This window comes from Emys orbicularis, chromosome 15, assembly GCF_028017835.1.
Source record: "Emys orbicularis isolate rEmyOrb1 chromosome 15, rEmyOrb1.hap1, whole genome shotgun sequence".
NCBI classification, from domain to species: Eukaryota; Metazoa; Chordata; order Testudines; family Emydidae; genus Emys; species Emys orbicularis.
In genome coordinates, this window is record NC_088697.1 from 20,497,266 (window position 1) to 20,519,754 (window position 22,489).

Here is a 22,489-nt window from a genome sequence, read left to right on the forward strand (position 1 = left end):
AGACTCTGGGCACCTCCAAAGTTATGGGGTATTTGGACCAGCCTCCTCCAGAGATAGGGAACTGAGGTGAAAAGCAGACCCTGATGCAGGTTCTCAGAGTGCAGGGCTGAGCTCATCTGTAGTTGGTGCCTCTCAGTCCCGCTCCTAAAGGGAGGTGTCCACATCCCAAACGCCATCACTAGGACTGGTGTGCTGGAGGCCACTCGAAGGGACCCATTCATCTCTTCCCCTATAAACCCTGCCCCACTCAGTCAGGGCTGAGACCCGTAAATGAGGGGGGATGGTTTGCTCACTGCACCTGTCCTGCGCATCAAGGCCTCCAGTCTGCAAGTCAACCAATCTCACCCCTTTCACCAGCCCCAGATTCACTTCTGAACGGAACCCAAGAGCCGTCTCAGAAAGGCTCTGCCCTGGGGCAGGTGACCCTACCTGTGTAGCCAGCGAGGGCAGCAGCAGGAATGACTGGCTTGTCCTTGTTCATGTCGGCCCGGTCTCGAACATAGTCCTTGAAGGTGCCTTTGGGCTTGTGATTGGGCAGCGCCGCGGGGTAGTCCTCAGAATCAAAGCTGTCGTAGGAGGGGACGCGCTGAAGGCTCTGGAAGGACGACTGGCTGTTCCAGGACTGCGTCAGGCGGTCGCAGCTGTCGTAGCTGTCTATGCTCTCGAAGGAGTCCTGGCCCCCTAGTTTACCTGGCAAGCAGAAGGGAGAATGAGAATCGCCTGGCCTGCAAGGAGGCAATTTAAATGAGAAGCACAAATCAAGGTCAGGAGAAGGACAACGCCCCAGGTGTGCACTCCATCTGCCAGCCAGGCAGACGGCAGAAGGAGCCACAGCCCTGCTAACTACATTCAGCTCCAAGCCAGACAAGACACGGCTGTTCCAGTGCACCCTTCACCTCAGAGAAAACGTTAATCAAGCATTGACCTCCATGAGGCTGGTGTATATTTACTGTCCCCATGTTACAGAGCAGGGCAATCTGTAGTTGACAGTAGAAGTGACAGGACTCGCTCCAGGTCACAGAGTGAGTCACTTGTAGAGCGTCAGGAAAAGAACCCAGGAATCCGGACTCCGAGTCTCCACCCCAGATGCAGAGAAATACCCTGAACTGTATTTGTGGCCACCTAAATTTGACCCACCTTCTGAAAGGGGATTGCTCTGGGGCTTGAAGAGAAATACACCACTAAAAACGGACAGGCAGGACCACGTGTTCCGAAGACAGGTGTGGAAGCTACAGACACAATGCAAAGGAAAATCCTAGCGTCACACCTGCAGGATCTGGGTTTGAATCCCCTGACCTGATCATTTGTACGACACCATAGGCTTGCATGACACTTTACAAAGCCCTGGAGAGCTTACATACAAACAGGTACGTCCATAGAGTAAATTAGGCAGTTGCACATTCCAAATGGTATAAGCGGAGGTACGATTCATGCCCCGTGCAGAAGGCTAGCACAAGGTCCTGCTGAGCTTCATTCTGACTAGGTCTACACTACAGCGGGGGTCCGACCTAAGATACGCAACTTCAGCTACGTGAATACCGTAGCTGAAGTTGCGTATTTTAGGTCGGCTTACCTGGCTGTGAGGACGGGGGAAAGTCGACCGCTGCCGCGCTGCCGCCGACTCCGCTGCCGCCTCTTGCCGTGGTGGATTTCCGGAGTCGACGGCAGAGCGATCAGGGATCGATTTTATCGCGTCTTCACTAGACGCAGTAAGTCGATCCCCGATAGACCGATTGCTACCCGCCGGATCGGTGGGTAGTGAAGACAAAGCCTCTCAGTTTCTTTGCTACAAGACTCTATTGCCAAGTTTTATTGCAGGAAATCATAACAGAAGCTCTTAGCACCCCAATGCCCCCAAGCACCAGTAAACCTGGGGAGGGGGGGAGAGATGTGGGTTGAGTATTTGAGCAACTATTTTTTCTCCTCCACGAAGGTGCTCACATCTGGGCTACACTTATGCTACTGATTGTTTTCTATACAGAGAGCAGTATATTAGGGGCCAGATCCTCAGCCAGAGTAAAGCAGGGAGCTCTGCTGAATTCAATGGAGCTATGCTGATTTACACCAGCTAAGGATTGGGTTCCCTGTATTTCAAAAAAAAGTGCAGGGGGCTAAAAAGGGACCCCAAAATAGCCTTCAATTGCACTCTCTGGGTTCCCTTACTCTGCCTGTTGCTCAACCTCTTTACTGACAAGCTAAGAGCGTAACAGGATCATTCAAGTTCATTAATTTCCCAAACTAGGCTAAAAACAGCTGCTGGGATTGTGTAAGAGCTCCTGAAGAAATTTCCACTGGCTGAGCTGCCTGCGGCTCAGACCCAGATAGTAAATCTCACAGGGGAAAGGAGGGCGGAATGGAGCTGGCACGCTCACCCAAATATTTGTTGTGTTCTAGTTTAAACAGCTCTTGCAGCAAGAAAAGCTTAACTAATGTGGGTGTGAAAGCCTATTGACATTTTCTTCAATGACTAATGGGCTGAGTTTTAGGACATTAGCTCCCATTCATCCTAATGGTGTGTTGACTCTGAAGCCTAATGATGATAAGCTATATGTCAATATTAATTATTTAACTTCTGCCTTGAAGGATTTCAAATTTGAGGTTCCAGCTCAGGTCCATCTCTAATTTACATTATTTTACTACAGGTGACACAGGTAACGATGCCTATAATTAAGATTGGCCAACACTTTCTATTTATAATTCCTTGTTTTCAGTTGCTTAGAACTTGCCAAATTTCATCCATTTGGACTGAAAATGTCCATACTTCAGGATGATATATTTTGGGGCGAGAAAATTTCAGCAAAAATGATTCAGCATTTTCTCAGAACAGGGTTAGAGAAAAAGTGTTTTGCCCATGTTAAAAAATTCATACAACCATTTTGTTGAAATGCTCTAGCCCCTCCGTGCTTTGTAGCAAGAACATGAAATTTGGCAGGGAGGTCAGGCCTTTTGTCATCTATTGAAAATCCACCTCCATTAGGTCAAGTTATGAGCCTTTGAAAAAAATCCCAGTTTGCACATGCTCAATAGAGACTTGTAGTTTGGCAGCTAAATGCTCCAAAGATTCTATCTGCCCTGAGCATGCTAAGATGGGGGGGAAAGTCTGTGATCATGTAATTAAAGACTGTATCATAATGCATATGCACAAGAGGGCCAAATTCAGGTTGCACAGGTAGCCTTAATTCTTGCATTCCTTAGTTTTTAGGGGCTTGAATTTGCAACCTTAACACTCTTCTAATGTTGTTTTTTTATGGAATTTATAAGAAGCTTATAACAAACTTGGGGGCCGGATACCCATTTATACTAAGTCCCCTTTTACACCACTCTGGCAGTATTAAGAGACCTTATCCCTAATATATTTACACCAACATGAGGGTGCATTTACACGATCAGAGCAGGATTTAGTGTCAACCAGAATCCGGACCATTGTGTTTCTTCAATCACAAATGAAATGTTAAGGGGTTCACTGATAGAGGCCTCTCTCCCTGATCCTCTTGCCCTAGCATTAGGTTGAGAGGCTGTTATGTCAGAAGAACGCCCTTTCTTTGAGGCTTGTGGGGCCTGTAGGCCGGTATAAGATTGAGTCATGATAGTGAAAGTCTTTCAATAAGAATTACCAAGATGCCTGCTTTTAACGTTCAAGAGAAGAGAAGGAACCAAATTAGAAGCTGATCTGCAAAAACAGCCCTTGCAAAAGGGCTTGCCTAAAATTGCAACACAGCTGCCCCTTGGCTCGCCACATCTGCCTAATTTGCCTGTGTTATATAAATGTTTAACCAGCAGAAGTCGTTTTTAAAAAAAAATAATCCTCCCAAACAACCTTTCCCCAGCTTGGAAATTAAAAAAAGAAAAGAAAAGAAGAGAATGAAAATAGCCCCGCTAGTGTAACATACATGTGATTCCAATGAGTGGAGGCATGATGCTGGGATTGGCAAAGCAGCTTAATTTTTCACAAACATCCAACCCGTGGCATTTTTCAGTTCTTGTTCCACATTAAAAAATTAAACAGATGTAACATTGGGCATCAAGACCAACTCGTATCGACACTGGCATTCTGATAAGTATTGGGAGATACCTGGGTTCTGCTCAGTGTGCAATCTCTGGTAGGTCACGTTGCTGCTGTGTGCCTCAGTTTATCCATCTGTAAAATCAGGATAATGATCCCCTCCTTTGCAAATGGCTTTGTGCTCTATGGATGACACCCACTCCTTGCATAGGACTGACGAGCCAGATCCTCAGCTGGTGTAAATCAGTGTAGCTGCTTTGACTTCAGTGAAGCCAAATCCACTCAAACCAGTGCAGGATCTGGTTCTGTGTGTTTAGAGTTAAGTAATGTTACCCTAGAAAGGCATTTGGTCTTGGTGTTTAGGGCACAGGAGTTCCGGGTTCTATTCCTGGCTCTGCTATTGACCTCATGTTGAACTGACACAGGCCAGTACCCTTCTCTCGGACTCAGTTAACCCACCTCTAAAATGGGGATAACAACAGTCACCTCACACTGGAGCAGTGAAGATCAATTCATTGGGCCAGATTCTCAGCTAGTGTAAACTGCAGTAGTGCCATTGAAATCAAAGGGAAGGCAGTGCTACCTAGCGGATAGAGGACTGGACTGGAACTCAGAAGACCTAGGTTCCATTCCTGGCCCTGCCGCTGGCCTGCTGGGTGACTTAGGGTAAGTCACCTCACCGCTCTGTGCCTCAGTTTCCCCAGTTGTAAAATGATATGGGCCTCCCTTGTAAAGCGCTTTGAGATCTACTATTCATTATTATTATTTTACACCTGCTGAGGCTTTGGGACGTTATATGTAACCCTTGGCTAACACTGTGGAACTAGTTATGGAGCACTGATGGTTTCTTTGCCTGTGACTCCTGAAAAGGAACATCCAGGGTAGAGGGGACCCTCGTGCATGTACAGGGGAAGTGAGGGAAACACCCAGGGTGCAGGGAGGAGTGGAATACCAAGCAGAGACTTTGGAGACGCCCAGGCCCTTACCTCGACTGGTGCGCCCCATGCACATGTTATCTGGCGTTACAACTTCCTGCTTGATCGTGAAGTAGTCTGTCTGCAGGGAGTCCGTCTGGACAGGGTCACGCAGGATGACCGACGGGTAGTCATTCTCGTACTTGAGGGAGAAGAGCTCCTCTGAGCTGATTGGATGGAGGGTCTGGTAGGACTCTGTGATAAAGCTGGGCTCAGAGAACTCTGACGGAGGCACGCACTGTGCATGCTCAATGCCATAACCTGCAGGTGGAACAATTGGGTGAGTTAGTGTTAGCTATTGACCAAAAAGACAATGACTCAAAGCTAAACAAACCACTGCTGTTTCTACCTCTCGTCTCCTGTAACATGCTGATATTGTGAGATCTTTGGGTCTATTTTTAATAACTATTATCTGGATGTACAGCACCTACCACAAAGGCACCCTGATTTCAGTTGGGGCTGCTAAGTGCTACCACAGTACAAATAATAAATAGTAACCATAAGAAGAACTCCCGTTGTCTTCAGTGGACACCAGATTGGGCCATAAGCAAGTAGGAGCAACCTCAGAGTTGTTATGGGAGGAAGGGTTGGATAAACCACCAGGGGGAGGCTCCCAGCAGTTTCCCTAGGAAATGGAGTATGAAAAGGAGGAGGAAGGTCCTTGACATCACAGTGGAGCTGGATGCCAATTGACATGGCAGACATGGCGGTTGCTCACCTTCACAATCACTAAGAGAGAATGTGTGTCATCATTAGGTTCCAGAGTAAACATCACGTTAGGATAATTGGGAGCAGTGGGACTCACGCAAGGGTTGCACTGCTGTTCTATGCAGCATGCTGGAGTAGGATTAGCACTTCCTTCCTTCCTTCCTTCCTAAAAAGCAGTGGCAGCCAGGAGAATCCCCCCTGTAGAATGACATCTCCCTGCTCTACACTTATTCTCCTTCAACCACTTTTAGATGAAATCTGCTGTTTACACACCAAAAACAAGATTTCCTCTCACTGCTGGCCCAGCAAGCTTCACCTGGCATCAAAGCCAAGCGAGTTGCTTTCTGCTCCAACCCTCCCCGCTGACCAGAGAGAGTCTGGAATCCAAATTTAGCTGATAATTCTGTCAATGCATGAAGCACAATAGAACCTTCCCTTGCTGTATGGGCTCTGAAGGGCTGATGCTGGGGGTTGGATCATGCCAGATCAGGGACCCAGCACTTTCCCTGGATGACTGCCATCTGGTGCTCCAGAATCTAAACCTTCATGTACATGATTTTAAGGTCCACATTTTCAAAAATGCCTGGATTTTGAGGTACCTGATTTGAGACACCGTGGGCCTGTTTTTCAGAAATGCTAAGAACCCACAACTCTACCCAAAATCAGTGGGAGGGGCAGATGCTCTGAAAGTCAGGTCCTAAGGGTCTCAGATTGATTGCCCAAAATCCAGGCAACAAAAAGCGGAGACCACTTCTAAAAATGTAGGCTTAAGTCTTTAGACTGATGAAGTGATGTCTGTCTGAGACTGCAGACCTTCTGAAGCAACAGCTTGAAAGTGTGCACTTCTCCTGGTCATCCTCAGTGAATGTTAACTCTGAAGCCTAATGATGACCCCCAACATTCACTATCTTTCTGATGATCAAAGGACACAAGACAGAAGAGGGATAATCATACTATGAAAGCTGCACATTCTGCCATGACTGGGCCAGTAATTTGTCAGCACACAAATCAGGTGGGGCTCAGAAGACTGAGAAAAGAGATAACCCTAGAACAACTGTCACTTTTCTAACCACTTCCAGCTATTTTAAATAGGCTAGTGGCCAGCTCACTGTAAGCCAGATGCAATCACGTTAATATGCTGGACTATTTGGAGGAAAAGAGGAGCAGCTTTGGGAAAAAGGGGCTCAGACTTACTAATGAAGTAGTCCGATGTATAGCGGGATTCTGGGTATGCGGGGTTCATTCCGTTAGCTGAGTATGGCTTTATCTCATCTAAAAGAAGAAAGGGAAGTTAAAAGAAACAAGCTCATAGGAATCTCACCTTTGCTGAAACTCTGTTACATATGGAGGTCAGAATTTCCAAAAGCATTCAGGTTCCATTTAACCTGGGATTTTCAAAGGCTCAGAAGCAAGTTAGGTGTCCAAATCCCTTTGAACTGGGTGCCTAACTCCCTTAGATTCTTTGGAAAAACCTAGCCATAGGCCCCAATGAGTAGCCTGATTTCTGAGAGTGCAGAATAGGATTCCGATCTCAGCCGGAAGCTCTAGGCACTATTGAAATGTTATTAATTACTTGGTGAAAGCCCGTGCAGTTGTATAGTGATATGGATCAAGTGTAAAAGAGCTGAAGACTGAACCTGGTGATATTCAGAACAAAAAGAGCTCTCAACCAGGCTTCACACTGGCTCAACATTCTAAGCTTCAGAGCGACAATCAAGTCATCTTGCTATATAGATTATTATTATATGTTAATTGTTTTGTTTCCATTAATTTTGGCTCCTTTCCATTCTTTGGCCTTTTTATTTTTTTTTAAATGAAAAGCAGGGACACATTGTTCCAGAAAATTTTCCTCATTTTTCAACCAGCTTTAGTTGTGTGTGTATGCCCAAAACACACCTGTGTTTTGGGCATACACCCCTCTGCTGCTCCTGCCCTGCTCATGCGCAAAGGAAAAAGTGCAAGGCACAGAAGACGCTGTTCCTACATTCATTAGACATTGCTGCAGAGCCATCAACTTACTCCTACTGAATACTCTTCGGCGTCTGTAAGGTAGCACCTCAGAGTTACAAACACCAGAGTCACGAACTGACCGTCAACCACACATCTCATTTGGAAACAGAAGTACGCAATCAGGCAGCAGCAGAGACAAAACAAAAGACAAAAAAAAAAAAAAGAGCAAATACAGGACAGTACTGTGTTAAAGGTAAACTCCTAAAACAATAAAGGGAAAGCAGCATTTTTCTTCTGCATAGTCAAGTTTCAAAGCTGTATTAAGTCAATGTCCAGTTGTAAACTTTTGAAAGAACAACCATAATGGTTTGTTCAGAGTTACAAACAGTTCAGAGTTAAGAACAACCTTCATTCCCGAGGGGTTCGGAACTCGGAGGTTCTACTGTATGTACAGCGCCTAGCACAATGGGGCCTGATCTTGGAAATTAATTAATAATAACTGTACACTCAATACACATCTCATTCCCCCCTTTCCATCCATTACATCAGTGCTTTCCCATGCGGAAGCTGATTTTGTCTTCCCAGTTTGGAAGCAGCACAGTGTCTGCTTTGGCTCTTGTTGTTCCCACCTCGCTCATTGCAGGAGCAGCTGCAGAGTGCCCAGCGCATGGACAGACACAGGGTAATGGGACATTACAAAGGGCAACAAAACTAAAAGCACGAATTGCTTTCCCTGTGTTTATTTCTGCTGAGGCTGGAGAAAAACTAACCAAAGATAATGCACGTTCACTCGAAGGAGGCTAATTTTGGCCTCCTCTCCTGGGACTGCAGGGTGGAAAATAGTCTCAAACAAAGGAAGGTTTTGTGGAGAGAGATCTAATCCCGAGTGCGCTCCCCCCCCCCCCCACGGAGTCTGCCAAGCGGCAGGGTGGGTGACCACAGGGAAAGGGTGGGACTAGGTTAAAAAGGGCAACTTTCAGCTAGGTTTACAGTCATGCAGAGGGCACTGATGGCTGCTGGTAAATGGGAGTTATTTTAGGAAGAAATCTGGAAAAATACGACTGCAAACACCCAAATACATGAAGGAAAAGTCGCCCAGCTGCTGCCATTTTTATACCTTGTGCAGCCTGTGGTAGGTGAGTCACTCGCTCTGAAAGAGCTAACAGGAGAGGCATGTTAATAAGAGGGACCGGGAGGTTGCCGTGTGTCCTCATGTGACCTAATGCTTCTGGGTGGTTTAGTGAAGGTGAAGCTACGTGCTTTGGGTCTCACAGACAAGGCCCCAGTCCTGCTCCTGCTGACGAGAATGGCCAGCTACTCTTGGGAACGAAGGGCTGATGATTAAGACACTAGATTAAGGTTCAAGAAACGTTCGCTCAATTCCCAGCTCGGCCAATGCACAATGGGTAATTTGCTCCATCGCTCTGTGCCTCAGTTTCCCATCTGTAACACACAGATAGAAAAATCTGTCTTGTCCATTTACATTTTAAAATCTAGCAGAGATTTTGTGTTTGTACAGCACCTAGCACAATGGAGCCCTGATTTGGGGAAGAGCTTCTGGGTGGCATTATAATGTGAATAATAAGGATCCTTCCCATTGACTGTATTAGGAGCAGGAGCAGGCCCTGTCTTCCCAGTTTGGAAGTCACAAGGTTTCTGCCCTTTTTATTATTCAGAAGTACTTTTCAGCCAAGGATCACAAAGTGATTTACAGACATTCTCCTGGGCCTCTGAGAGGCATGCAGATAACCATGTTTTACAGACAGGGACTGAGGCATGAAGGCTCTATATGATTTGCACAAGGTGACACAGCATGTGTGGAGAACAGCTGGAAATAGAACCCAGGCATCCTGAGTCCCAGGCCCTCGCCCGGAGGATAAGATGGACAGAACTGCATCTTTATTCTTGTCCTCACACTCTTGCAGGAGAAACAGCCAGTGCTGAATCCAGGGCCTGGCCTGTAAAAAGGCTTTTAGTTTTCTTCTAAGGGCATCTATCTACGTAGGTAATTACATGACCTTCATTACCGCAGAGTCTGAGCACCTACACATATAATAGATTTAACCTTACAACCCCTCCCCGTGAGATAGGAAAGCATTCTCCATATTTTACAGCTGGGGAAACTGAGGCATAGAATGCCATATCCTCAAAGGTATTTAGGCACCTACCTCCCACCAAAATCAATTCCCAGCTCTGGTATAGACTCCGTTGGGTATGTCACTTCGGCCCTCAAAGGGAAATTAATGGGAGTTAGACACTTAAATACCTTTTAGGATCTCAGCCCAAGTGACTTGCCCCAGGGAGTTGGTAGAAGAGCTGAGAATCGAAACCACATCTCCTGAGTGCCAACTGAGTGCTTTAACCACAAGGCCATCCTGCTACCGTGGGTGACTTTACCAGGCGCTCAATAAAAACTAACGGAAAAAGAAAAGAACTGAAAAGATGCTGGAGCCAAACAAGGAGCAGAAAAACACAGGTTGCTGCAGCAACCATGCACACCCATGTTTACCTTTGCAAACCACTGGTGACAGTAAAATTAGCAATCAGTAATTAACCTCCATTTGACAATGCGTTTCTTGGACGGCACAAAATCCCCCTCCTCTCCAAGCCACCGAAGTCAGATGACTGGCAAGGGCAGGCGGTGGATGCAATGGATATGAATACATAATGCAATGGAAGCTTGGGCTAGGGAACAGCCCTGGGAAGAACTAGATGCTGTATCACGGGGTCGAGAGTGGGCTACGGCGTGTTTTAATTTGCTCAGTGCCCCTGCGTTTTCTGGGCCCTTCGCCGTGTGTTAGCAATTCCTTGGTAGCGCAGTAGGGAGAACGTAGCAAGGTAGTCTCAAGATCTCCACTGATTCAAACTGGGGCAGCTGCTCCTTTAAATTCTCAGTGAAGGAGCAGTATCTTCACGGGGTCCTAAAACCCACCATCTTTCCCCACTTGCTCCAGACCTTTAGCCCCCATTCAGCAAAGCAATTCAGCACATGCCAGATCCAACGCCCATTCCATTGACTTCGGTGGGCCATAAATCTTGAGGAAATTAATGAGATTACAGCAGATGCTTAAAGTCAAGCATGTGCTTTAGTACTTTCCTGAATTGGATGTGCCTGCTGCCACTATTCGTGTCTCAATTACACAGCCCAGGCTCCTCATCAACCATTTAGGTAGCTCTGTCACTCCAAGATAGCAGATCAGACACTTTGCATTTCTATAGCACTCTCCCCTCCAGAGATCGTTTATGAAAATCAAGATCCACAAAAGGTCGTATGCATGGATAGACAGAGATCACTTCACCCACCCCCTCTGAAACGCAGCCACCTCTGGTGTGGAACACCAGCTGCTGTTTAACCACACCCAAGGAACAAAGAAAAATAGTTTCCACTTACAACTGGAAAGTTTGGGTGTGATTCAAAAGTGTTGGCCTAGCTGCTCCCATTGAAGTCAATGATTAAAATTCCCAGTGGAACCAGTTAGGCCAAGGGTGAATGCCTTGGGGGGAAAAAAAAACCCTTTCATTTCTAGGAATGCAGAATGTCCCTGCCTTGCCCTGGAATTCAGCCAAGAAGCTGGCGTTAACACCCTTCCTCTTTCAAAGAGTGCCAGGAGCTCTTCACTGACCACAACTGGTCAGGCCCCTCTGCTTTATGTTTTATCGGAAAGACGACATCTCCAGCAGCACCCAGTGCTGACTCGGGTATGTCTACATTTGAGCAGGGCGGTGTGATTCCCAGCGTGCACAGACATACCCAGGCTAGAGCCTAAAACCAGCCATGCATGCACAGTGGCACGGGCCACGGCGCAGGCTACCCATCTGAGTATGGACCAGGGGTCCAGCAGGATTGTACTCAGGGTGACTAATGCCCGTGCTGCCATGGACACACAGCTATTTTTAGGCACTCAGTCGAGCTGAGCTAGCCTGGGTATGTGCATACGAGCTGGGAATCACCCCTCCCCACTCAAAGGTAGACAGACCTTCAGAGGAAAGGGCATCAGCTGCATAGGGTTGCCAAGTTTCTAATCGCACAAAACCAAACACCCTGCCCCGCCCCTTCTCAAGGCCCCACCCCTTCTCTGAGGCCCCACCCCCACTGGCTCCATCCCCCCTCCCTCCGTCACTCGCTCTCCCCCACTCTCACTCACTTTCACCAGGCTGGGGTGGGGGGTTGGGGTGAGAGCTCCGGCTGGGGGTGTGGGCTCTGGAGTGAGTTGGGGATGAGGTGTTTGGGGTGCAGGAGAGGGCTCCGGGCTGGGGCAGGGAGTTGAGGGGCCGGGGGGATATGGGCTCTGGGCTGGGGGTGTGGGCTCAGGGTGGGACCAGAAATGAGGGGTTCAGGGTGCAGGAGAGGGCTCCGGGATGGGGCAGGGTGTTGGGGTGCAGGGGTTTGAGGACTCGGGCCCGGGGGTTTGGGCTCTGGAGTGGGGCCAGGGATGAGGGGTTTGGAGTGAAGGAGGGGGATCCGGGCTGGGAGTTGGGGTCGGGGGGTGGGTGAGCTCTGGGGTGGGGCCGGGGATGAGGGGTTTGGGGTGCAGGAGGGGGCTCAATGCTGGGGCAGGGTGTTGTGGGGGTGCGAGCTCTGGGAGGAAGTTTGGGTGTGGGAGGGGACGCCGGGCTGGGGCAGGGTGTTGGGGTGCAGGAGGGGGTCTGGAGTGCGGGGTCTCGGCGGCACTTACCGTGGCTCCCAGGAAGTGGCTGGCAGGTCCCTGCAGCCCCTAGGCGTAGGGGCAGCCAGGGAGGTTCCGCGTGCTGCCCTCACACCCACAGGCACTGTCCCCGCAGCTCCCATTGGTCGCAGTTCCCAGCCAATGGTAGCTGCGGAGTCGGCACTCAAGGCAGAGGCAGCGCACTGAGCCTCTCTGGCCGCCCATGCACCTAGGGGCTGCAAGGACCTGGTGGCCACTTCTGGGAGCCGTGCGGAGGTAGGGAAGGCAGGGAGCCTGCCATAGCCCCGGGCCCCCACCGACCAGACATGGCAACCCTAGCTGCATAGAACCACAAACACCACTTCCGGCGACACCTGTCTCTTCCTTAGAGGTCGCCCATCCAAATATGGCCTCACTAGATTCTGTTTAGCCGAAAAGTCTGGAGGCATCACTGTGCCAGAGGTTGGTAAATTACTGAATCCTACTGCAGTCAGACCCGAAGTCGGGCACTTGAAGGGCCTGAGATTCAGTTTGCCTCTTTAATACATGCATCCAAGGCCCCTTGGTGTAGCCCATGTGGTGACCCACTCAGTTACCTTTCTGTAGGATCTCCAGATGTTCCCAGAGAATATCTCCCACGAAGTCAGGCGCTAGCTCGAGGAAGCAGTCCTTGCCCAGAGCGCAGAGGGCAGCCCCATTCATGCAGAACTTCTGGAAATCCACATCCTTCAGACTGAACTCATTCACAGCCCACATCACCCAGTCCCGTACATGAGTCTCCGTCCACTGCTGGGGGTCTGCACCAAGGGGTCACGGGAGAGAGCCATTAATAAGACTTCTCAGGAAGTTAATAGTCAGGGATCTACAGTGATCACTTCACCCGTCCTCTGAAATGCAGCTGCTTCTAGTGTGGAACACAGCAGCTGTTCAATCACCATGTGTTACAGCTACACTACATCAGTGGGGACCAAAATATCAGTAATCCCTACAACTATACAAACTGGGGCAGTGCCCCACAGATCCCACCTTTGGGTTGACATAAGTATAACGTACAATGGTGGGGAACATAATCAGTTTAGCTTCATCCTGTAGGGCCGAGTGTTACTTTTGTCTGCCACTGCAGAGCCTTTCTCTGCTCCTAACCCTGGCTTGAGACAAAGTTTATAACAGCCCATGTTCTCCCTACGGGCATCAGTCTTCCAGTATCTTTTTTTTTTTTTCATTCAAACCACAAGCACCTTGCAGGTTATGCCAAAGGACACCTGACACCGTCTGCCCATAGTAACAATTAAAGGAGCTGAAAATCTCCCATGACACAATATTCAGAGGTAGAGGGTCCCTATGCTGCCTGGAGAGGGAACTCAATTAAAGGCGTATTGCTCACTGAGGTAGATGAGAGCAAAGGTTGTCTCAGCTTCTGAATGGGGTGGACAGAGATCACATAGGTCAATCTGTCAAGCAGTGGAGGAAGATATCGCCTGTGTATTCCTCCAGCCAGAGAAGCCAGGGATCAAGGTGATGGCAAGAGAGATGGAATGGAAAGGAGCAAGAGGTTTGGAGAAGAGGATATTTCAGATGAAGAAATGCCTCTGGTTTATCACGGTTTTGCCTGTTGCACAGGGCTCTGCCCATTGGGCACTACTGTGCCGTACCTTTGGGGATTCCCAGACGCTGTTGCTCTTTCGTGAAGCCGCTGAAGGTGGCCTTCAGCGCCTGGGACATCATTTCTTTACTGCTCGGGGTTAGCAAAGGCACATCTGCACATTCCATATCTGAAAGAAGCAGAGGAAGAGACAAATGAACAACTCACCGAATCTCATGCCCCACTAAGGCAGAGGATAACGGAGTTTGGAGCCACAGGAATTATACATCCAGAACTGAATCAGAAAAATAAGTGAGCCTAACAACGTGAATTTAAACCTCCTCCCAGCTGCCTTATAACTTCACCCACCAACTCCCCAGCAGGATAGCATGTGACAACATATCACATCAATGCAGCACAAGTTGGAAGTGGTAGTTTTAACCTGGGGTCATGCCACTGTTTCAAGGACGTTCTTGGGTAAGGGACACTGCTGGGTTAGAAACAATGGGCCTGATTCTCTTTTCAGTTATCCTGGTGTAAATCACTGATGTCAATGGAGTTATACCAATGCAAAAGCACATCATGATACTGACTTCCTTTGCGAAGTGCTTTGAGATCTACTGGTGAAAAGCGCTAGGCAAGAGCTAGATTTATTATTATTAAGATGGGGGAAAGTCAGACCTTAGTGTTTTTTAAACAGAAAACCACAAATCTATTATCTACACTATAATTATACCTTAAAATTGTTTACTACACGTGATTTTTAAAAAAGACCTCTAGGGTCTGCTCCAAAGCCCATTGAAATCAATGCAAAGTCTCCCATTGACTTCACTCAGCTTTGGGAAATTCCTTTAGGGCCTGATCCTGAAAGATGCTGAGCGCCAGCACATCCCATTGAAGTCAGTAGAAACTGTAGGTTTCCCACATGAATAGTCCTATTGATTACAACCAGATTGTTCAGATCCTTAAAAGAGACACATGTGCTTCAGTGCTTTGCTGGACCGGGGTCTTTACATAGTACTGTAGCTGAGATAGAATTCCATTGGCGCAGATGCAAAGGGGAATCTCTAGGATGATAGACGCAGACACGCCCACTCTGGCTCTCTGATTTACAGGTTTTATGTAGTATAACATCACTCCACAAGGTCTAAGGGCTGGCCATGATTGAGCCATCACAGAATGAGCTGCTGGCTACTATACAACCAAAGCGTTTCACAGACATCAATCAGTTAAGCCTCACAAGCCCCCTGTGGAACCCGGTAGCATGAAAAAGGGAAAAATAGAGTTGGCTGAACACTTCAAAGTGCCCCAAAAGGTTTTGATTAGGTGAAAACTGAAGGGTGTGGGGGAGGGGGAGAGGGGGGGAGTATTACTTCCCCTGAGTTGGTTTGCCCCATGCCCAGCACTTGGTTCCCAGCCACAGATCCTAGAGAAAAAAAGAGAGAGGAGGAGGTGGAAGCACAGGGAATCTTGGAAAAAGTCCCTTTGTAACAAGATGCAGCGTGACGAAAACCCAGCAGAAAAGCCATTCAAGGAAGGAGGTGAACAAAGAGCTGGAAAATCCCGGATTAACACAGAGTTACATAACGCACAATCCATACAGTGAAGCAATTGCTGAGTCAGTCACTGAGCAATGCATGGCCACCCCCACCAGAGCCAATGATGTCAGCCCAGAAATTTGGACCTTGGAGTAAATCCTGGTGAGAAGCATTTATATGGCAAGAACCACTTCAGTTTTCAGGGTGGCTGCAATAAAATATATATACACCTCTACCCCGATATAAGGCTGTCCTCGGGAGCCAAAAAATCTTATCGCGTTATAGGTGAAACCGCGTTATATATTGAACTTGCTTTGATCCGCCGGAGTGCGCAGCCCCGCCCCCCCGGAGCACTGCTTTACCGCATTATATCAGGTCGCGTTATATCGGGGTAGAGGTGTATATATATTTGTTCAAAAATCCCTATCCTCCCAATTAGAGATCTGACCCTTGAAGTGCTCATTTTTCAAACACACTCTTGAAATATAATGTTACTGCAGAAGAAAGTCATCATAAAATAATCATCACCAAGCCCCTAACCCTGCTGTAGCACTATAGGTCTCAAAGCACTTTATAGAGGCAGGTCAGGTAGATTTTACAAATGGGGAAACTGAGGTACAGAGTGGTGACATGACTTGCTTAAGGTCAGTGGCAGATGCGGGAGTTCATCTAAACGTTTTTGTTTGAACGACAAAAAGTTTTTCAATAAAAGGGAAATTTTCACGGCAAAAAATTCCATTTCTGTCAAAAAACGGATTTTTTTTTAAATGAATTTCTGGCTCTGGTTGCCAAAAACTAAAAATTTTAGCTCTCGTTGAAATCCCAGCCAACTCTATTGAGACCATGTCTACACTACCACTTATGTCAGTAGAACTTATGTCGACACAAGTTACACCGACCTAAGCACCAGTGTGGACAGCGCTATATCGGCAGAGCTTCTCCCACCAACATAGTTACCTCCATAGGCACCGACTTCTACTCACGCCGGTGGGTGCTGACCTCCCTCTGCCCCCGGCCCTGCCCAGACTCCACCGCCCCTGCCCCGCCCCCATTCCTGCCTGTAGCCAGCTTCACACACACCCCTTCCCGCACCAGCCCTGCACCCCCTGCCCTGCCTGTAGCCAGCCCCGCACCCCCTGCCCTGTCTCCAGCCAACCCCTGCCGCACCCCCCTGCCTGAAGCCAGCCAGTCCCGCACTCCTCTGTCTCCAGCCCTGCCAACCCATGCCGCAGCCCCTGTGGCCCTGCCTGAAGCCAGCCAGCCCACCCCACACACCCTTGTCTCCAGCCAGCCCGCACCCTTTGCCCTGCCTCCAGCCAGCCCCATGTCCACTGGTGCCCTGCAGTTCCCAGGGCAGTAACCCTGCACACCTGCTTCAATAAGGGGGGCAGGGAGCAGCTGGGACCCACATATGTGCACACCCTAGGGTGACCAGACAGCAAGTGTGAAAAATTGGGACAGGGGGTGGGGATAATAGGAGCCTATATAAGAAAAAGACCCAAAAATCGGGACTGTCTCTATAAAATCGGGACATCTGGTCACCCTAGCACACCCCCAGGGAGTGGTGGGGACCCACACATGTGAAATGGAGCTCATTTCTAGTTCAGGCCCATCTTTTTAAAAAAGGACTTTAAGTAGGGTTAACATACATCCGTATTTTCCCAGACATGTCAGGCTTTCTGGTTCTTAAATCACCGTCCGGGAGGAATTTTTAAATTTTAAAATACGGACGTATGGTAACCCTATTGGTACAAAAAATACATACTGTGGCACATCCCTTAAATCAGAACTTTTTATAGGGAACCGGTTGCTAAGAAATGAAAGGCTTTTTTTTACATTTTTTTTTTTTTAGTCATCCCTGCCGGGGCCCCGCTGAAAATGTTCGAATTGGGCCCCGCACTTCCTAACGCCGGCCCTGCTTCCCCAAAGTCCCCGCCCCAACTCCGCCCCCTCGGCCCAGCAACTTCCCCTGAGCGCACCACGTTCCCGCTCCTCCTCCCCCCTCCCTCCTGGAGCTTGCTATGTCAGCGCTGGGAGGTAGATGGAGGAGCGGGGACGAGGCGCGCTCAGGGGAGGAGGCGGAGGCAGCGGTGAGGTGGGGTGGGGAGGGGAGCTTGGCTGCCGGTGGGTGCAGAGCACCCACTAATTTTTCCCCGTGGGTGCTCCAGTCCCGGAGCATCCACGGATTCGGCACCTATGGCTACCGCCGCTCGTTGGAGGTGGATTAATTAAGTTGACGGGAGAGCTCTCTCCCATCAGGTTAGAGCGACTACACTAGAGACCTCACAGCAGTGCAGCTGCAGCTGTGCCTGTTGTGTGCCACAGGCCTTATTCCCCTTTCAAAACGTGTGAGAATTTAGGCCCCAGGTCAGCAATGCACTTCACTTTCAGCATGTGCTGAAGTCCCCCTGACTTCCATGGGAGTTAAGCATGTGCTAAGTGCTGTGTCGAACCAGGGTCTCAAGGCTAGCGAAAGGTCTAGACGGCTCTGCAGACCTGAAGTCCCCTATTCATCCACAGAGCAGATGCAGCCCAGCATCAGCCAAGCAAGCTTCCTGCTCCATTCCTGACCTGCAGGGACCCTTTCGAGGGCAGATAGGGGAACTCAGCCCTCATGGTTAATTCAGTCTTTGGTCCCTCTGCAGAGACTGCCCAATGAGAGCCAGTTGTGGTGGTGGGTGTTTTTGGAATACAGACAGTAAGAACTTGTCTGAATGCTGGAAACTCATTTCACACAGGCCAGTCATCGGGCGGTAACAACCTCCAGTCCTCAAAGAGTTGGGCTGGATTTCAACTGGTGACCTACGCACTGAAAGGTTCTGAATACTCCATGACCATCCCAGACTGCCAACCACTCATCTTTGACTGAGACTTTAATACTAAAAATAAAAGCATGTACACAGAAATATATCAAGGGGCCGCATTATCATAAAATTGCGCTCGCTATATCTGCATGCTCAAATCTCCATCTCTGCATGCACAAATCAATCAACTTCACAAGTGCTTTGCTACAGTATTTGCACATGCAGGAGGATTTACACATGGAGATGGGCACAGGCATTTTTTTTTTTTTTTTTACAGGCACTATTTAAAGGGCTGATACTTCAATGGGATCCTCTAGTGCGGACGCCCTGTGCTTATGGGGAAGCCCTTTGAACTCCACAGAGGTCCATATTAGCAGATCCTATTGCAGGTTGAGGGCTGAAGAGCCACCTTTGAGCCCACAGCCCTGCATAGAGACTGGATCTGCCCACGACCCACATATTCAGCTGTGCTGTTCAGAGTGAGGATGCAAAATCCACATCCCTTTCCTGGATTCAGACACACAGCTTGGTCTAAACGCAGTCCCATCACAAACCAAACCAAACTGTTTCACTGTCTCCACCCTTGCACCTTCTGCCTTTTGTCACCATGTGCACGATGGGCAGCTGGCTCCAATAGAAGAGTCAGAGATGCTAAATCAAATCTCTTGCTTTTTAACGCCCTTCCCTATGAATCACTCCAACCAGTCACCCTGCCATTCATCTATTGCGAATGACAGAATTCCATGCTTAGTAGCTTTTAAACTGCTACAGATACCCCCCCACACACACACACACACACTCCATTCAAAATTCATGGCCTGATTCTCTGCTCACTCATACCACGGTGTAAATCAAGGAGTTATTTTGCTGTGATAGGAGAATCAGGACCTTAGAAAACAACAGATTCAAATGCTGCATTCAGTTATTTACTGGGTTTATTAGAGAAGGCTTGAAGGAATGAACAGGAACCCTAGATATCTCTACTATCCATCTTCTGCTTTGAGATCATGCTGAGTGAAAATGGATCAATGCACCTTTCCCTTCCTTATCATGTTACTTTTTAAGGCTTCGCTTTCTGTACTCTGCGGTTACAGGGGACCGCACAGGCATACATTGTCCCCTGCCTTTAGCAGGCTGGTTACACTGCAGCTCAATGCTCTCTCTCTCTGTATGATGATTCAGGATTAACCTAAGAAAACTTCTCTAGCCTTGTTTCCCACTGAGTCAACCACGTACATATGTGCAAGGCAGAACCCTTTAGGCAACGTACCGGGAGGAGGAGGGGACGTTTAGAGGTGCAAAATTGGGAAACTGTTTGTAAATATTGTCACCATTTTATTACAGGCAAATTAGCATCTGCAAAGTTGTTTATATGTGGGGTCCCCAGCCCCCTGTTCAAATGTCAAGAATTTAGGAATTCCCTATGAACATTTCGCACAAAGGAAGCTTGGTAAATTTGAGACCTGGCTCATAGCCAGGGGTCATTTGAGGAAAAAGTGGGCCCATTTTCAAGCTAAAGCAAGGAAAACAGAAACTTGCAATGTTTCTTGGCGATTTTTTTTGTATGAAACTAGATCATTGAAACAAGTACAAAACCTTAAATTTCCAAATTTGTTGTTTCAAATATGTGGCGCTGGTTTCTTTGTTGGACGGTGTACATTAGACTCAGAGTGTGTTCTGACATGTTCTATTGTATTTGTTCCTATTGGATCTGTAGCTATGAGTGAAACTAATTCTCTTTAGAACTTCATACATTAGGGCCCTGATCCTCCAAAAAGACCCACAGGCCTCACAGTGGTAATTGCACTGAGTGCAGTGGAAATGGTGCCAGGTGAAGTTACACACATGCATAACCCTTGGCAGGACTGAGACATCCATTTGTGGGCTAGTCCCAGACAGTTGATTTGGAGGCTTTTTTGGAGAAGAAACCCCTCTCTATCTCAGCTCTGCCTCCCTTGGTTTTGAGATACTTAAATTCGACCCATCAATTTATTTTTTTGTCCCTTTAAACCAGTGTGTATTTCCCCAAAGTGCAGAGCGGGCTTGATTTTCCTCTCACAGGCACGGATGTAACCTCACTGAACTCAGAGCCGTTACTCCCGATTTAGGCCAGGGTATGTAAGAGAAAAATCAGGCCGTAGCATTCTGTCTCCCATCAATCTCAGTGCAGTGTCACGGGTGCTGTGGGTTTGGAGCAGGCACCCAAAGGTCAGAGCGAAGAAGAACGTTTATAGCAAAGACGGATGAGGCTAAAGTCTGCTGGTTCAATTTTCGTTGCCACCTTAAACTTGGTTTCCAAGACCCAACCTGCGCCAAATATTATGTGCTCCTCTATGTACTTCCCCTGTCCTCAACACATACACACACACCCACAACAAGGGCTTGGAAAGGATTTCTCTAGGGACAGAGGGTGTTAAACCAGGTCAAACTCGTTTGTTTCTCCTAAGCTTCTCTTGGAATTTGCAGCATCATTTAAAAGCACCAGAAACCAGACTAGAGTAGTGGTCTGCATGCTGGTTAGGAGATTAGGCGTTCTAATCCCAGCACTGACTCACTACATGGCTTCATACCAGTTACTAAAGTCTTGTCTGAGCTGGGATAATGTGTGTTGTTCTGCACGGGTGCTACGAATAATGGGCCACCCCTCATTCCTTAAGACCCAGCTCCGCTGTGATGCCTATAAGAAACCAGCTCATTTATAACAGCCAGCTTGACAAGCACATCAGGAATCTGGGCACACTGAAACAATGTGTTTGACATGTTTGTACAGCACCTAGCTCAATGGGGTCCTGATCCTGTATGGGACCCTCTGGGCATTACTGGGTAACCCACACACCTCTTAGGTGTGGTGTTCTGTCCCATCTAGTGGGAATGAGTCTGCTCTGCAGCCTTAGTTAACAGCCAGTTGGCTTTTAGCTCATATGGTAGAGGCTCATGCACTAAGCTCCAGAAGTCCCAGGTTCAATCCCGCCCGCCGACGACCAGGGTCTGTCGGGGTTACAACTGCACTAAAAATATTTAACAAAAGTGGAAGCTCTCGGGCAGACAGGACCCAGGGGATTTTACCACCATGTCCACTCTACAGCTTCTACTGTAGCTACCACTGCTGGAGTTGTACTGTTGGCGAAATATGCTTCATCCTGCTCCTGCTGAAATCAATGACAAAACTCTCCTTGATGTCTAAGGTATAGGATCAGCATCATGACAGACAAGGTTGTATGGCCTGATTTCAAACGGCCAATGGGAGTTGTTGCTCTGAAAATCAGGCTATTTTCTTCTGTGGCTTAGTTGCCACATGTATGAAAAGGGGACAGGTAATGTTTAAGCACCTCACATGGGTCGTTATGAGGATTGATTCATGAGGCCAAGATTTTCCAGAGTGACAAGGGATTTGGGGGGCCCAGCTTCAGGCTCTTTAAATGGACCTGATTTTCAGAAAGGGCCAAGCCCACGCCCTCCGTCAATCCAGTCTCTTTCAGGCATCTCAGGGCTCCCTAAATCACCAGGTACTGGAAAAATTTGCCCTGACTGGAGATCCTGGGACAAACAGCTCTAGCAGCAGCAACAGTTACATGGGCCCCATCAAAATCCAGAGGCAGCTTTTATTATTACCAATTATTTGTATGGCGGTAGCACCTACGAGACCCAACCAGGGACCGTTGGGCGCTGTACATTGTTTATTAGGTGTATTACAGTAGCACTAGGACCCCAGTCATGTACCAGGACCCCATTGTGCGGTACATACACAAAACAAAAAGACAGAGAGTCTGATTTTTCAGGTGCCTGACGCCTACTGAAACCAATGGGCATTAGGCATCTAAATACCTTTTACAAAAGCAGGGCTGGAGAGATTAAGACAGCAAACGTGCAAAGAGGCAGGGTGTCCCAGAGTTCACCCCCCAGCTACGAGCACATGCTGTCCCGAACCAGCTTCGCATTCATAAACTATTTATTCACATCCCTTTTTTTGGGGGGGGGGGGGGAAGAGTTTGAAAACTTACAAACTTTAGGGAATTTGACCTCAAAATGCAAGTGCCTCTAGCTGATGTCAAGGCGCTAGCATCTGGTTGCTTAAGCAAAATAAATAACATTTAGGCTGTGTAGGGAGAGCAGAGTCATTTTTATCCCAAGCTTCCACACCACGGAGTCAATGCCCCTGGAAAACTCCCATTAGCAGCTCATTTTCTTTCCCACCGAAAGCACCAGTGTGTCCTTGTCCAGCCCCTGCTACTTTAAACAGTAGCCTGCACATAAATGGGTGTCCGGTGGGTCAGAGTGGAGCTA

The 22,489-nt window shown here is 48.1% G+C and overlaps 1 protein-coding gene across 5 annotated transcripts in view; it reads right to left on the minus strand.

Annotated features, from left to right (window-relative positions):
• The window catches only part of ETS1 (ETS proto-oncogene 1, transcription factor), a 105,300-nt gene that overhangs the window by 16,584 nt on the left and 66,227 nt on the right, over positions 1–22,489 (minus strand). For 3 of the 5 annotated variants that reach the window (XM_065417027.1, XM_065417024.1, XM_065417025.1), the window contains 5 exons: positions 13,934–14,053; positions 12,878–13,078; positions 6,880–6,957; positions 4,990–5,238; positions 430–690 (listed from right to left, as the gene is read on the minus strand). In XM_065417027.1, coding sequence (XP_065273099.1) covers positions 430–690; positions 4,990–5,238; positions 6,880–6,957; positions 12,878–13,078; positions 13,934–14,053 — 909 coding nt within the window. The remainder of the gene's footprint in view (positions 1–429; positions 691–4,989; positions 5,239–6,879; positions 6,958–12,877; positions 13,079–13,933; positions 14,054–22,489) is intronic. The other 2 variants (XM_065417026.1, XM_065417028.1) reach the window with 2 other exon arrangements.